General features: G+C 39.8%; 1 protein-coding gene across 1 annotated transcript in view; it reads right to left on the bottom strand.

Moving 5' to 3' along the window:
* The window catches only part of LOC119774564 (zona pellucida-like domain-containing protein 1), a 52,526-nt gene that overhangs the window by 31,919 nt on the left and 4,816 nt on the right, over positions 1-15,791 (bottom strand). The window contains exons 2-4 of the mRNA XM_038272100.1: positions 2,540-2,666; positions 712-825; positions 273-493 (exon numbers count right to left, since the gene is read on the bottom strand). Of these exons, the coding sequence (XP_038128028.1) occupies positions 273-493; positions 712-825; positions 2,540-2,666 (462 nt within the window). The remainder of the gene's footprint in view (positions 1-272; positions 494-711; positions 826-2,539; positions 2,667-15,791) is intronic.

The following is a 15,791-nucleotide window of genomic DNA, read 5'->3' as shown; positions in this document are numbered from 1 at the left end:
CTTTCTAGCTTAAATTTAGATTCAAACGTTTTTAATCTATTCACTTTATTTAAGATGTTTTATTATTTACAGCATAAACCACTTTTAATCAAAAGAAATTTACTCACAGCATAAAAGATAATATGATAACCATGTTTTCATTTTATCACTGCTGCACTTTAAGAAATGAAAATGTCTTGAGAGCTCACATGAACAAAATTTCATTTGGTGTACAAAATGACAATAAAGTTTATCTAAGTCTAAGAAAAGATGTTAATGTATTTATTTCTTACCACGAGGGCATTTCCACAGGACTCCAGTGTTGCCAGGCTGATACTAAAGATCACAACAGTGGGAAATGTATTGTTATTAATAAATCCTCGACAGTGTGCATCCCCATGGCGTCCATTTAGAGCCAAGTCTGAGTCCGTGTAGCCGGAGAAAAGAACTGGGCAAAAGTTGACCTTAAGTGTGATGGTCTGAACACCACAGTACACACTGATATCCCTCTCGGCTGAAAGAAAGGCACATATAGACAGACACACAGCTTCTACCAACATGTCACAAAAACCCAGATGCTTTGTATTATTCAAACATTCAGCTAGCCTTCTCTGTTTTCTTTCATGTTATACCTTTATAGAAATTATGATCAGTATTTGAAAAATATAATGCCATCAGCATTCAGTAATTATTTAAGGTGGAAATCCTTTCTTTTTCATTCCGGTTTCTCACCAGGGAAGCGACTGTGCAAGTGGGCATCACAGTTGTATCCGTTGAACTGAGTCCTCGCTAAAACGATCTGACTGCAAATTAAAAAAGAATAAAATATATGTTCCATTTCAGCACCTGGAAAACAAGAATAAAAGGTAAATGAACTCATAACCGAGGGGGATAGATAGCACACAGTGAAATACCAATAGTGTTATTGGAATCCTATTTACCTTTGTAACATTAAAAAATATGGATATTTTGATGGCAAAAATGCATGTCAATGCAATAACAAGAAACGGCAACTTGTCTGAATATATTAAGAAAAATAACAGCCTTTTACCTTTTTTCTCGACTTGTTTTTCAACTAAGTTTCCAGTAGGTAATACATCATTCAAGGGCTCATCTAATTGGTCAAATGCCTAAAGAAGAAGTGCAGCCATGTAGCAGGATCTTTGCTAAACGGCTGGATATAGATATTGGGCTTCTAGACCTCACTGATGGGGGACTTCATTTGTAAGGGGTATGCAAGTGATCAAACACAGTAACTAAAGGTTTAAGTCAGTTTTTATTTTTATTTAACTTGTGTTAAAAATAAAAAAAAGGTTTAGCAACATGGTGATATACCCTGATTGCTAACAATCGAATGTCATGTTAGGTAACCTTATTCACAACTTTCATTAAATAATCCCTTTATCAAATATCAGCCTAATTAACATCATCATCATTTTATAGTTTTTTTGGTGTAGCTTTTCTTAGGTTATATCTCCATATTCCCCCAATATTTAGGTAGAGCTGTGGGAGATGACACTGGAGCAAAGACCTTTTTTGTTTGGTAACGCTTTCTTTTACGGTACATCCATAACCATGTAACAACATAGTAATAACATAGCAAGTCAAACTATATTACTAGGTAGCAAGAAAAACTTTATTTGATAATTACCCCGAAATTAATGTATATAATTTGAAAGTAATTGACTGTGACTAGCTGGATGTGCTCTCTTCATCCTCTGTAATGGGAAATGGCTCGGAGCTTGTCTGCCTGGCTGTGTGTGTCTGCTTCTGTCTCCTTGAACCCCAGTCGGCCTCAGCAGATGGCCGCTCACACTGAGTCTGGTTCTGCTGGAGGTTTCTTCCTGTTCAAAGGGAGTTTTTCCTCTCCACTGTCACTACAAGCATGCTTAGTGTGAGGGATCAAGTCAATGAGTCGATTCAATCAACTGGTTTTCCTTAGATAGAAAACTGGATGAATTTAAATGAATCAATCTGGTTGAATTGTAAAGATTTGTTGTAAATTGGCGCTATATAAATAAACTGAATTGATTGAAATTAATTACCTGTATGTAATTGTTACAATTGTATGTTACTATGCAACAATGGAAACTTTTGGTGGTACCATTAGATTACCGCATAACAGTTGCCATTATTGACCTCCACCTGCCAACAGCTTACAAAATAAATTGCAACTTATGATCAGGTAATTTAAGCATTATAAAGCTAAATTCGATTTACATATAAATAAGAGTTTAGGTAAGAATATTGACTTGTCGGGCTTCTAGGTTTGGTTTTCTGTTTATTGCTAAGTGATAAACTGCATTTTACTAGATAATTGCACGTTCGTTTATTGCTGTCAGTGAAATAAATGAGTTACCTGGTAATATCTGTTTGAAATCTAAGAAGTCTGAAATTACCATGTCTGCCCACAATTGGAAGCACAGCACCATTAAAAAGTTCTCCATGAACTCCATTAACTTGCTATGTTATTACCGTGTCATTACATGATTATTGATGTACGGTAAAAGGAAGCGGTTTTTTTTTCTTCGCCTAACTGCTGCAATAGTTGAGCTCTTACCGTGGTTCCTTGAAGCCAGCAAGTCAGTGCTCCTCCATAAGCCTGGGACAGACGAGGAGATGGTTTGCACAGCATCCCTACCTGACAACTGGAAACAGGACCCTGCAACACAGGTGAAAAAGGGGCTCTACACATAAGAGCCTCATTATTTGAGGATGTTAACAAAAAACGACTGTCCACACCGAACATGGGAAAATCCATCAAATCTGAATGTGTTATACAAATCCTTTCACCTGCACAGAAATATGAGCAGGTTTTGAAGTTTCCCACTCATATCCTTTTGGCCCAATGTAGCTCTGTCATTGCTGACAAATGTTCAGTCGCTGCATGAGGTCTGGTGGCAGTGGTGGTAGCAGGGTGTGGGGGGGTTTATCTTTTCATCACCCCAGTGGTCTTGGCTCGGCAATTGAGAAGGTTCTTTCTGCTGGGACCAGTTGTGGAGCACAGAGCCAAGCACATAGAGGTTCCAACCTGTCATGCTTTGTGCTCAGCGGTTTTCAGTCAGCACAGCAGCAGCCAAACTGCTAGGTGGAGCTGTTAACTGCTGCACAATTGCAGAACACGACCCCTTGACTTTGATTCCGACTCATCGAGTTCCCTCACATAAGAAGGGCTTTTAAGAAGAGTTCAGGGGATTAACTGGTCTGTGCTGTCACATCTTCCATATGGAAACCAGATCTGATGCGGCAGAAAGAGGACACACAGGGTTCATGTGAATATGGAACATGAGATCCACCGACTGTGGCATGAAACTCTCATGTAAAGTTGACAGGAATATACCTGGGTTATCTTTTTTTTTAATTACACATCAATATCCAAAGTTTGTTTAAACTCAGCCTTTTTCTGTATGTTTGTCATCTACAAGAGAATTTACTGAATCTGTAGAGTTAAAGTACAGATAATTATGCTCTTGAGGTTAAAGAAATAAAAAGTATCTCTTTTAGATTTGCTTTTAAAGACTCAGTTTTTATTGTTCATTCCATATTTAGCTTATATTTCAGTTGTTTGTTCTTTAACCATTTTAGGTTGATTCTAAATTGTTTGGATTATCTGAGTGTGCAGCTGTTGCAGCTGTCCAGAGGAATTCCACCCGAAGTTAAGTTATTTTCTCTGTGATATCTCTAACTGACTACTTTAAAACATAGCACCTTCTGCTGCACTTTTTTACTGAGCACTTGTCAGTTTCACACTGTTTTATTTCTGATAGCAAGGAGTAGCTAGCCTAGGCTAGCGCTAGCTTAGCATTGCTATGGCTTCTCTCTCTCCCTCCCTTGACTCTTTTCCAACTCTTCCTTCTTCCTCTCCTCTCTCCTGCTCTCTGTGTCAGATGTTCAGTTATTCCTCTGCCTCCTTTAGTGATAATGGTATGTGTAATAAGTGTAGTATTTTTGTAGCTTTGGAGGCGAGGGTGTCAGAGTTAGAATCCAGGCTTCAGGCTGTTGAACATCCAGGAGTTAAAGTAGGCCCCCCACGTAGCTGTCCTCCAAAAGTGCCTGAGCAGCCAGGCGATTGGGTAACTGTACGCAGAAAGCGTAGTCGTGGATCTCTGCCCACTGGTCACCACCAGCCCGTTCACGTTTCTAACCGGTTTTCCCCACTCAGTGACACACCCACTGAGAAGCCCACTCTGGTGATTGGCAGCTCCATAGTCAGAAACGTGGCATTAGAGACACCAGGGACCATAGTCAAATGTTTGCCGGGGGCCAGAACGGGCGACATCAAATCCTACCTGAAACTACTGGCTAAGGATAAGGTTAAATACAGTAAGATTGTTATTCACGCTGGTGGTAATGACACCCGGTTACGCCGATCGGAGGTCACTAAAATTAGTGTTGCTTCGGTGTGTAAGTTTGCCAAAAAAATGTCGGACTCCGTAATTTTCTCTGGTCCCCTCCCTGATCTGACCAGTGATGACATGTTTAGCCGCATGTCGTCATTCAACCGCTGGTTGTCTAGGTGGTGTCCTGAAAACAACGTGGGCTACATTAATAATTGGCAATCCTTTTGGGGAAAGCCTGGTCTGATTCGGAGAGACGGCATTCATCCCACTTTGGATGGTGCAGCTCTTCTTTCTAGGAATCTGGCCACATTTATTAGTCCTCCAAAACCCTGACCACCCAGGGTGCAGACCAGGAAGCAGAGTTGTAGTTTAACACACATCTCTGCAGCTTCTCTACTGTTACCCACTCTTTACTCCATCCAGACAGTGTCTTGCCCACGACCAAAATCTAATAAATTAGCAAATATTCCTAAAGGAGTAAATCATGATAATCTAATTAAAATAAAAATAACTCCAATTGGGGAAAAAGTTAAAACAATTAAATGCGGTCTGTTTAACATAAGATCTCTTTCCTCTAAAAGTCTGCTAGTTAATGACTTGATTTGTGATAATCACATTGACTTGTGTTGCCTTACAGAAACCTGGCTGCAGCAAGAGGATTATGTGAGCATAAATGAGGCAACTCCTTCAAGCTATTTAAATTTTCACATACCCAGAAGTTCTGGGCGAGGAGGAGGAGTAGCAGCAATCTTCCAGTCTGACTTACTGATTACTCCCAAAACAGTTAATACCTACAACTCTTTTGAACATTTAACCCTTAATTTCCCTGATCCAAATTTCAAGGCAAGAAAACCTCTTCTTTTTGTAACTTTGTATCGTCCACCAGGTCCTTACTCTGAATTTTTAGATGAGTTTTCAGAGTTCCTTTCTGATTTGGTATTAAAAACTGACAGGGTCATCATAGTGGGAGATTTTAACATCCATGCTGACATTGAAGGCGATAGCTTAAGAGCAGCCTTTAATGCTATCTTAGACACTATTGGCTTTGTTCAAAATGTGAATAGTCCCACACATTCTCATCTTCATACTTTGGATCTTGTGCTGACATACGGCATAGAATGTGAAGAAATAACAGTATTTCCTCACAACCCTGTCCTCTCTGACCACTTTCTAATAACCTTCAGGATTACTTTAACAGAGTTCTCCTCCCCCAAAAGAAGGTTACATTTTAGTAGATCTTTATCAGATAGTGCAGTTATAAATTTTAAAGAATCTGCTTCACTTTCTCTCTCCTCTTTGTCGCTGAGCAGTGCTGCAGAATGCAAAAGCATAGCTTATTCCCCTTCACAGGTTGATGATTTTGTTGATGGGGTTGCTAGTTCTCTGCGTGCTGCCTTAGACAATGCAGCTCCTTTGAAAATGAAAACCGTTAAAAATAGAAAGCTTGCTCCTTGGTTTAATGCAGAGCTGCGTACTTTGAAGCAAAATGCTAGGAAACTGGAGAGAAAATATCGCTCCACAGGCCTGCGGGAGTCCTTCCTAGTCTGGAAAAATGGTTTACTGCTGTATAAGAGGACCCTTTGTAAAGCAAGAGCAGCATACTTCTCCTCATTAATAGAGGAGAATAAGAATAATCCTAGATTTCTTTTTAATACAGTTGCCAAACTCACCCAGAGCCATAGCTCTGTTGAACCGTCCATTCCACCTGCTCTTAGCAGCAATGATTTTATGGGATTCTTTATAAATAAGATTGATCTTATTAAAAATAAGATCATAAGCACTCCTCTATCCGCGATTGTACCTGAGGTAGTCATGGAATCTGAACCGGGTTTAGACTGCTTTGATCCAGTTGAACTCTCTGAATTAGCAAAATTATTGTCTTCATCTAAGCCTTCAACTTGTATGTTAGATCCAGTTCCAACCAGGTTATTTAAGGAGGCATTCCCTTTGATCTCCTCCTCCATTTTAGATGTGATTAATTTATCTCTGTTTCAGGGATATGTACCTAAAGCTTTTAAGGTTGCTGTAATTAAACCTCTGCTTAAGAAACCGTCTCTTGACCCAGATGACCTGGTTAATTATAGACCTATATCCAATCTTCCTTTCTTATCCAAAATTCTTGAGAAAGTAGTTGCCAAGCAAGTTTGCGATCACTTACACCATAATGAACTTTTTGAAGAGTTTCAGTCTGGCTTTAGAGCTCATCATAGCACTGAAACAGCTCTGGTGAAAGTCACTAATGATATTCTCATGGCCTCAGATAATGGACTTGTATCTGTGCTCGTCCTGTTGGATCTTAGTGCTGCATTTGATACAGTTGACCATAATATTCTTTTAGAAAGACTTGAACATTTTGTTGGAATTAAAGGAACAGCATTAGACTGGTTTAAATCTTATCTATCTGATCGATTTCAGTTTGTTCATGTTAATGATAGATCTTCAACATGCTCAAAGGTTACCTGTGGAGTACCACAGGGATCAGTGCTAGGACCAATTCTATTTACTTTATACATGCTCCCAATTGGTAGAATTATTAGACAGCATGGGATTAATTTTCACTGTTATGCTGATGATACCCAGCTATATCTGTCTATAAATCCAGATGAAGCTAACCCATTACATAGATTACAGGCATGTCTTGAAGACATAAAAACCTGGATGACTCTTAACTTTCTGCTTCTGAATGCAGACAAAACAGAAGTTATAGTCTTTGGACCAGAGTCTTTGAAAAATAAGCTGATTAGTCAGTCACTTCATTTGGATGGGATTAAACTGATTTCAGATAATAAAGTAAAAAATCTTGGTGTTGTTTTTGATCAGGACCTGTCATTTAAATCCCATATCAAAGAGGTTTCTAGAATTTCCTTCTTTCATCTGAGGAACATTGCAAAAATTAGAAATCTCCTGTCCAGGGGTGATGCTGAGAAACTAGTCCATGCATTTGTTACTTCAAGGCTGGACTATTGTAATTCTTTACTATCAGGAAGTCCACAAACTGTAGTTAAGAGTCTTCAGCTGATCCAAAATGCTGCAGCCAGAGTTCTGATGGAAATTAAAAAGAGAGATCACATCTCTCCTATCCTGGCTTCTCTTCATTGGCTTCCTGTTAAATCAAGAATAGAATTTAAAATCCTCCTTCTCACATATAAAGCCTTAAATGGCCAAGCTCCATCTTATATCAGAGATCTGATTGTTCCTTATGTTCCTAACAGAGCACTTCGCTCTCAATCTGCAGGTTTACTAGTGGTTCCTAGAATTTCTAAAAGTAGAATGGGAGGCAGATCTTTTAGTTATCAGGCTCCTCTCCTGTGGAACCAACTACCAGTTTTAGTCCGTGAGGCAGACACCCTGTCTACTTTTAAGGCTAGGCTTAAAACTTTCCTTTTTGATAAAGCTTATAGTTAGAGTGGCTCAGGTTATCCTGAGCTATCTCTATAGTTATGCTGCTATAGGCTTAGACTGCTGGAGGACATAGGGACCCCCATTTCATCATTCTGCTTCATTCTCTTTCTATTCTCCTATTCTGCAGAATCTGTTAGTTCAATCTCTAACCTTCTGCTCTATCTGCTTTTCCTCAGAGTAGCTTTGCCTTGTCTGTTCCTGTTTGGCTGTGACGTCATCCTGGAAAGAAACATCAGCTGTGCTGTGACTGGGTGGATGTGCTTTCTTCGTCCTCTGACATGGGAGCTGGCTCGGAGCTCGTCTGCCTGGCTGTGTGTTTCCTGGACGGGGCCGCCTATTACAGCTGCTTTTGTGTCTCTGCTTCCGTCTTCTTGAACTGTGAAGTGCCTTGAGATGACATGTGTTGTGAATTTGGCGCTATATAAATAAACTGAATTGAATTGAATTAAATCAAACCCAACAAACACCAAAAGTCATTTAGATGTTGGTTTTAAGGCTAAATCTGGTCGGTCCATCATAGTCTTGATTTATTCCAGAAATATTTGATGAAAATTGGGCTGTTTGGTTGGTCTGATTTTGTCCCCTTTAGTCCAATAATAGACATTAAAAACTGGGTTTTCAACGTCTCCTTTCAACAATCAAAATATTACGGCTTTTCCGATCCACTTTTCAACCAACTACTACTTCTCTTTCTTTTTTATTTATTTAATCATAAACTTTTGCTCCTTTCTAGGATTTCCCTCATAAATTCATGTTATAGGATACTATCATTATTGACTTTGCACACTGCATATGACAATAATCACCCCAAACAAAGAAAACTTTACAAAAACACCAAAATATGTGAAAAAATATGAAATAATTACCCCACCCCGACTACCAAATAAATAAAATAAAAATGTAACACATTGAGCATCAGAGATACACAGACTCATTTTATTTGCTTTATTTTGTGAGGGACAATCTCTTCTAGATCTATAAAGACTGCCCTGTTTAACCCACAGGCCTGTCGTGTATTAATCTGTAAGGGAAATGTCCCTACATATTTATCTATTCTTCGTGTCATTAATAGCAATGGTACTTATTTAAAAAAAGCTAGAACTTCTTGATATATAATTCTGAGTTTACCTCTGGTGTGATGTTAATCTTGGGCCACATGCTATTTAAACTCTTAGATCTCACTACCTAAGGCCTGTAGTTATTCCCTTACATATTCTGGAGATTTATTCGTTCCAGGAGGGTATCCCCATTCTTCAGATAGCCCCCTCTTCCCTGTGTAACTTGTTGCCTCTAGCGCTGTTTTATATTATTCCAATTCTAGCTGGGAGGGGCATTTCAAAATTGACTTTTTTCTCCTTAAGAACCTTTTTTGTACACATATACTATTTTTTTGTCCACCGTTTTTATGATGTGCTAACATTTTCTATTTTACTTATTGAATTAAAACTGCAGAGTTATTTTTCTGTTAAGCCTGCTTCAGTATTTCTCAATATCATAACTCGGAAATCTAACCAAAAGAGTGCCTAGAGTGGCTCTAGGCACTCTTCTGTTACCCACTCAGTGTTCCACAACAAACATGGCGGTGCAAATAAAATTCAAAAGTAGTGTTGATAAAATTTCAGGTCAGTTTTTTTATATAGCAGCAATTCACAACACGTCATCTCAAGGAACTTTATACAGAGAATTCGACCAGATCATAGAAGTGGAATTGATTCAAATTTTTCCAACTAAGGAAAACCAGTTGATTGCATTGACTCATGACTCAAAGGCAATCCCTCACACTAAGCATGCTTGTAGGGACAAAATCAGACCGACCAAACACAGCCCAATTTTCAAGAGGTATTTCTGGACTTAAACCAGTATGATGAACCGACCAGATTTAGCCTAAATACCAACATCTAAATGACATCTGGTGTGTGGAGGGATCAAAGTTAAACCCCTTTAGAGGGAAACCATTAACACACGCTGTGCATAACTTTTTTCAAAAACAGAAATAGTTCATTATTATACTAATAAACAGAAATAAACATTTTTTTATTGTTTATTCAATTAAATTCAATTCACTTTATTTCTATAGCACCAATTCACAACACATGTCATCTCAAGGCACTTTACAGTTCAACCAGATCATCCAGTCAAATTGATTCAAAGTTTTCTGTCTAAGGAAAACCAGTTGATTGCATCGACTCATTGACTCTTCAGCAATCCCTCACACTAAGCATGCTTGTAGCGACAGTTGAGAGGAAAAACTCCCTTTTAACAGGAAGAAACCTCCAGCAGAACCAGGCTCAGTGTGAGCGGCAATCTGCTGAGGCCGACTGGGGTTCAAGGAGACAGAAGCAGAGATAGAAAAAGAAGCATAGATACAAAAGGCAACTGTCAACCAGCTCCACAGGCGGCCCCATCCAGGAAACACGCAGCCAGGCTCCGAGCCAGCTCCCATATCAGAGGATGAAGAGAGCACATCCAGTTAGTCACAGTCAGAGAAACAGGACTACACTGGAAAACAGGTAGAGCTTGAACATCTATAAACAAAAGTGTTAATGGCAGCAGCACAGCTGATATTTCTCTCCAGGATGGAGTCACAGTCAAAAAGGAACAGACCAGATGAAGCTGCTATGAGAAAAAGCAGAGAGAGCAGAACGGGATTGAACTAACAGATTCTGTAGAATGGCAGATAGATAGAATGAAACAAAATAATGAAATGTGAATAATGAAAGGGGTCCCTATGTCCTCCAGCAGTCTACGCCTATAGCAGCATAACAATAGAGATAGCTCAGGGAAACCTGAGCCACTCTAACTAACTCTAACTATAACGTTATCAAAAGGAAAGTTTTAAGCCTTGCCTTAAAAGTAGACAGGATGTCTGCCTCACGGACTAAAACTGGTAGTTCAATTCAATTCAGTTTATTTAAATAGCGCCAATTCATCACACATGTAATCTAAAGGCACTTTCCAGTTCACCCGATCATCCAGTCAGTAAACCAGTTGATTGCATCGACTCATTGACTCACATGCAATCCCTCATAGTTGGTTCCAGTTTTAGAGAGGAGCCTGATAACTAAAAGATCTGCAATCTTTTTTTTCTTCTTTTGTTTGCGGTCTTTTTATTTGACCCATTACAGCTAAAATGTTTTTGCAGCCTAGTTTTGTTGTTATTTTTGCAGGTGAATTTGATGAGGCAAGGCATTTTTTGATAAGGCACTGCGCCCTCCTGCCCCAGCATAAAGCCAGCCTTGATCAAGAACATGTGTTGGAAAGTGCTTTTGCACAGTTAATGATATAAAAGAAAATTAAATTAGCTCAAATGAAGAGGGTCTAAGCAGAACCACAGAAAACAGGTCTACAACAATCAAAACAAATATAATTAGATATTTGTCAATCTTTAAATTAGTGTAGAATTAGTCATAAGTAGCCTAGCCTCTGTGAATCTGTCTAAGTGAACTATATTAGTTGTTCTAATGTAAATTAGAATTACCAAGAAGCATATATAGGTAATTCTACTTTAAATACATCATATTTATATTTGAGTGGACATTGTGTCTGAAAGTATGATTGCAGTTAAATCCCATTGCTAAATAATAAACATTTCAAATCTTTGTCAGATAACTGCAATCACCAAAATCTAGCAAACTGTGAAATTTCTCAAAATTATTTGTTACAAAATAATGCACTGATTATAAAACATCCTTTGACAAACAATTTCCAAATCACCCCCAGAAAACATCTTTAAAGACCCTTTCTAATCCTTAACCAAGTGCATGTTTTAACCATAAGCATTGATATAGTGTACCTTTGAACCCTTGGAACCCTAAGGCTCTCCAGTAGTAAAACCAAAGAATAAAAGTATGTTTGAAGCTGAGTTTTAAAGGTAGGCATTGAAGGAGCCTCTCTTATGTGCAGAGGCAGAAAAGGCCCTTCCCCGTCTGAGATTCCTTTAAACCTTAGAAATTGAGTAGGGATGAAACAGCTCAGAGAGAAATGGTGGAGCATTGGTCGTTAAAACACTTAAAAACAAAAATGAGAATGTGAAAATGCACTTGGAGCCAGAGGAGTGAGCTTAAGCATACTTGGTACCACGACTCTTAATAATTGCTTTTCGTCGCACATCAAGCACAACAGAATTTCCCCGCTGCATTCTGAATAATTGCCATGAGTCTTTGCCTTCATTTAGTTAGAACTGGGTCTAAAGTCCATCCATTGCTCCATCATGAAGCACTGAATCTTCTTTTTAATATGCAAGCATGCTCCCACCCAGTGACAAGAAAGAGTATAACATTACTCTGCCCATCTGTGTTAAAGCTGACAAAGATTAATTCATTTTAAATTGTCTAAAGGCTAACATTGGGCAATTTCTCACAGCAAATCTTACATTTTTGCACAGAATAATCAGTACTTAATCAGTGGTTGAAAATCGTTGATTTAATGAATAAGTTTGTGAGAAAAGACACAAAAAAATGACTCCAACATAAGATATCGTAAGTCCTGCCCACATAATATTCATCATGCTGATGCTGAGAAAAGCCACAGTCAGGAAAAGGTTTGCAGCTGTCAGAGACTTCACTGCAAAAATGTTCTGAAAATGAGTAAACATTTCTTAAAATAAGTGTATTTATACTTAATTTCAGTAGACACATAAGATGATCGGCCAATGGAATGAGCATCTTTACTCATAAAACAAGATAATTAGATAATATGCATTTGGAAGAAAGAGACTGCAGTTGTTGTTTTTTTTATGTTGTTTCTTTTGCAAAGTGTCTCACTTACTTGCTTAATTCAAGAAACAAATGCACTAATTTTTAGAAAAAATGATTAACCTAGATTTAGTTTTTTGCAGCGTTAAAGGGATAGTCCAGGACATAAAGTTGTGTGAAATGTTCACCATCAATATCTGACTTGTAGCAGTGTCTCTGCTGTCACCAAACCTCCTGCTGTGGGAAACAGCTGCTAACATATTGGAGAAAACGTATTTACAGTAATGTACCTTTCTTAGATTATTAAAAAAAAAATAAAATCCTGCTGCTATGTCAGCAGTGGCGGTTCTAGGAAATTTTAACAGAGGTGGCCGAGGGGTGGCAAATGGAGTTCCAGAGGTGGCCAAGTTAGCATGGCTCCCGACCAGTGGTGGTTCCAGAAAATGTTCCTGGGGTGGTCAGGCAGGGGCCATGTGAACTGAAAACTGATAGGCACCAAAACTCAATCTATACTGATCAAAATCATCCCGCCAGAAAATAAATGAGCACAACATCTATATTTACCAGATAAATCCCTGAAGACCACATTTATTTTTGAATGAATATATGCTTCTACCTAATATATACATTATTGAGTTGAGCAATGATCTTTTTTTTTAAAGAAGACGCCTAGGTGACTGGAGAGACAAACTCTTCCCTAGAAAACCGTAAAAACTACACTCACCGGCCACTTTATTAGGTACACCTGTCCAACTGGTCGTTACCACTTAATTTCTAAGCAGCCAATCACATGGCGGCAACTCAGTGCATTTAGGCATGTAGACATGGTCAAGAGAATCTCCTGCAGTTCAAACCGAGCATCAGTATGGGGAAGAAAGGTGATCTGAGTGACTTTGAACGTGGCATGATTGTTGGTGCCAGAAGGGCTGGTCTGAGTATTTCAGAAACTGCTGATCTACTGGGATTTTCACGCACAACCATCTCTAGGGTTTACAGAGAATGGTCCGAAAAAGAAAAAACATCCAGTGAGCGGCAGTTCTGTGGGCAGAAATGCCTTGTTGATGCCAGAGGTCAGAGGAGAATGGCCAGACTGGTTCGAGCTGATAGAAGGGCAACAGTGACTCAAATAACCACCCGTTACAACCAAGGTGGGCAGAAGAGCATCTCTGAACGCACAGTACGTCGAACTTTGAGGCAGATGGGCTACAGCAGTAGAAGACCACACCGGGTGCCACTCCTTTCAGCTAAGAACAGGAAACCGAGGCTACAATTTGCACAAGCTCATCGAAATTGGACAATAGAAGATTGGAAAAACGTTGCCTGGTCTGATGAGTCTCAATTTATGCTGCAACATTTGGATGGTAGGGTCAGAATTTGGCGTCTACAACATGAAAGCATGGATCCATCCTGCCTTGTATCAACGGTTCAGGCTGGTGGTGGTGGTGTCATGGTGTGGGGAATATTTTCTTGGCACTCTTTGGGCCCCTTGGTACCAATTGAGCATCGTTGCAACGCCACAGCCAACCTGAGTATTGTTGCTGACCATGTCCATCCCTTTATGACCACAATGTACCCAACTTCTGATGGCTACTTTCAGCAGGATAATGTGCCATGTCATAAAGCTGGAATCATCTCAGACTGGTTTCTAGAACATGACAATGAGTTCACTGTACTCAAATGGCCTCCACAGTCACCAGATCTCAATCCAATAGAGCATCTTTGGGATGTGGTGGAACGGGAGATTTGCATCATGGATGTGCAGCCGACAAATCTGCGACAACTGTGTGATGCCATCATGTCAATATGGACCAAACTCCCTGAGGAATGCTTCCAGCACCTTGTTGAATCTATGCCACCAAGAATTGAGGCAGTTCTGAAGGCAAAAGGGGGTCCAACCCGTTACTAGCATGGGGTACCTAATAAAGTGGCCGGTGAGTGTAATTCATAAAAGAGCAAACTTTCTGCATTAGTCCTCTTTATTTGACTTAGACTTAGAGAGATTTATTTTGTCATTTTGTATACACAAGTGTAAACAAAACAAAAAAAATAGCTAAGAACAGCTCTATAGACAATTTAATTTTTCTAAAGGGCTTGAAAACAGTAAAAAATATCTAAAAACAGTAATATAAACATATGACTGTATATTTACAGTTCTAACATTTCTTTTTTTTTTATAAATATAATACAATACAATAAAATAACCCATGGCAGTGGGGAAAAAACTATTATGGAACATGCTGGACCTGGGGAAGAGATGCCCCAATGAGAGGGGTGTATTGAATCCCAGCTGTTCCCTTTTTCCCATCAGATGCTGTGGGATGATGGTGTTGAAGCTGAACTGAAGTCCAGGAACAGCATCTGCACCTGGGTGTTCTTCTCCTCCAGGTGTGCCAGGCTCAGGTGGAGAGCAGCAGAGATGGCGTCCTCAGTGGAGCCGTTCCTCATCATGATAGGAGTCAATGCAACAGGCCGGTAATCATTTAGTGAGGTGACCTGAGGCTTCTTTGGGACCGGAATAATGGAGGCAGACTTGAAGCATGCTGGCACTATGGATTGATCCAGCCAGGTGTTAAAGATGTCTGTGAGGACACCAGCCAGCTGATCTGCACACTCCTTATACACCCGCCCAGGTATGTTATCAGGCCCTGGGGCCTTCCTTGGATTGACTCTCCTCAGAGTTTTCCTCACTTCAGCTACATCCAGGTTTAGTGCCTCCTCCCCCTGGTGTGGAACAACTTTCACTGCTGGAGGCTGTTTAGTGCCTCAATCCTTCCAAAGAAATTGTTCAGTTCATTCAGGAAGTCAGTGTTTGCTGCATCTACCGGGGGGGGAGGGGAGGGTGCGTCTGTGACCATCCGAATGCCTTTCCACATCCTCCTGGTGTTGCTGTCGTCCTGGAAAAGATCCTGGATCTTCTGGCTGTGGTTCTGCTTCGCTGATCTGATGGTTTAAGTTGGCACGCGCTGTTCTCAGTGCCTCTTTATCAACAGAGTTGAAAGCTGAGTTCGGTGCTTTTAGCGATTACCAAGCTCTCCATTTATCCAGGGTGGTTGGTTGGCCCGGGTGGTGATGTTCTTTTTGATGCTGACGTCCTCAATGCATTTGTTGATGTAGGCTGAAACACTCATGGCATACTCATCAATATTTAATAAGTTGTCATATGTTGCTGTCAGAGCATTCAAAACAGTCTTGGAGTGTCTCCATGTCACCCTCAGACAGCACTCGGAACTCTTCAACTGTCGATTTAGCCCCAATCAGCTGCGGCTTATATGTAGAGATAAGCATGACTGATTCTGTTTCTCAATTTACAAGAACGCGAGTCCGTACTCGCGCTGTCGTCAACTCTGGTCTTGGCAAGAACACAGGAAAGTCTGGA

Source organism: Cyprinodon tularosa, unplaced genomic scaffold, assembly GCF_016077235.1.
Source record: "Cyprinodon tularosa strain WSP-4 unplaced genomic scaffold, ASM1607723v1 ctg818, whole genome shotgun sequence".
Taxonomy (NCBI): domain Eukaryota; kingdom Metazoa; phylum Chordata; class Actinopteri; order Cyprinodontiformes; family Cyprinodontidae; genus Cyprinodon; species Cyprinodon tularosa.
The sequence above is the reverse complement of the archived record's forward strand: the minus strand, read 5'-3'. Positions and strand labels throughout refer to the sequence as shown.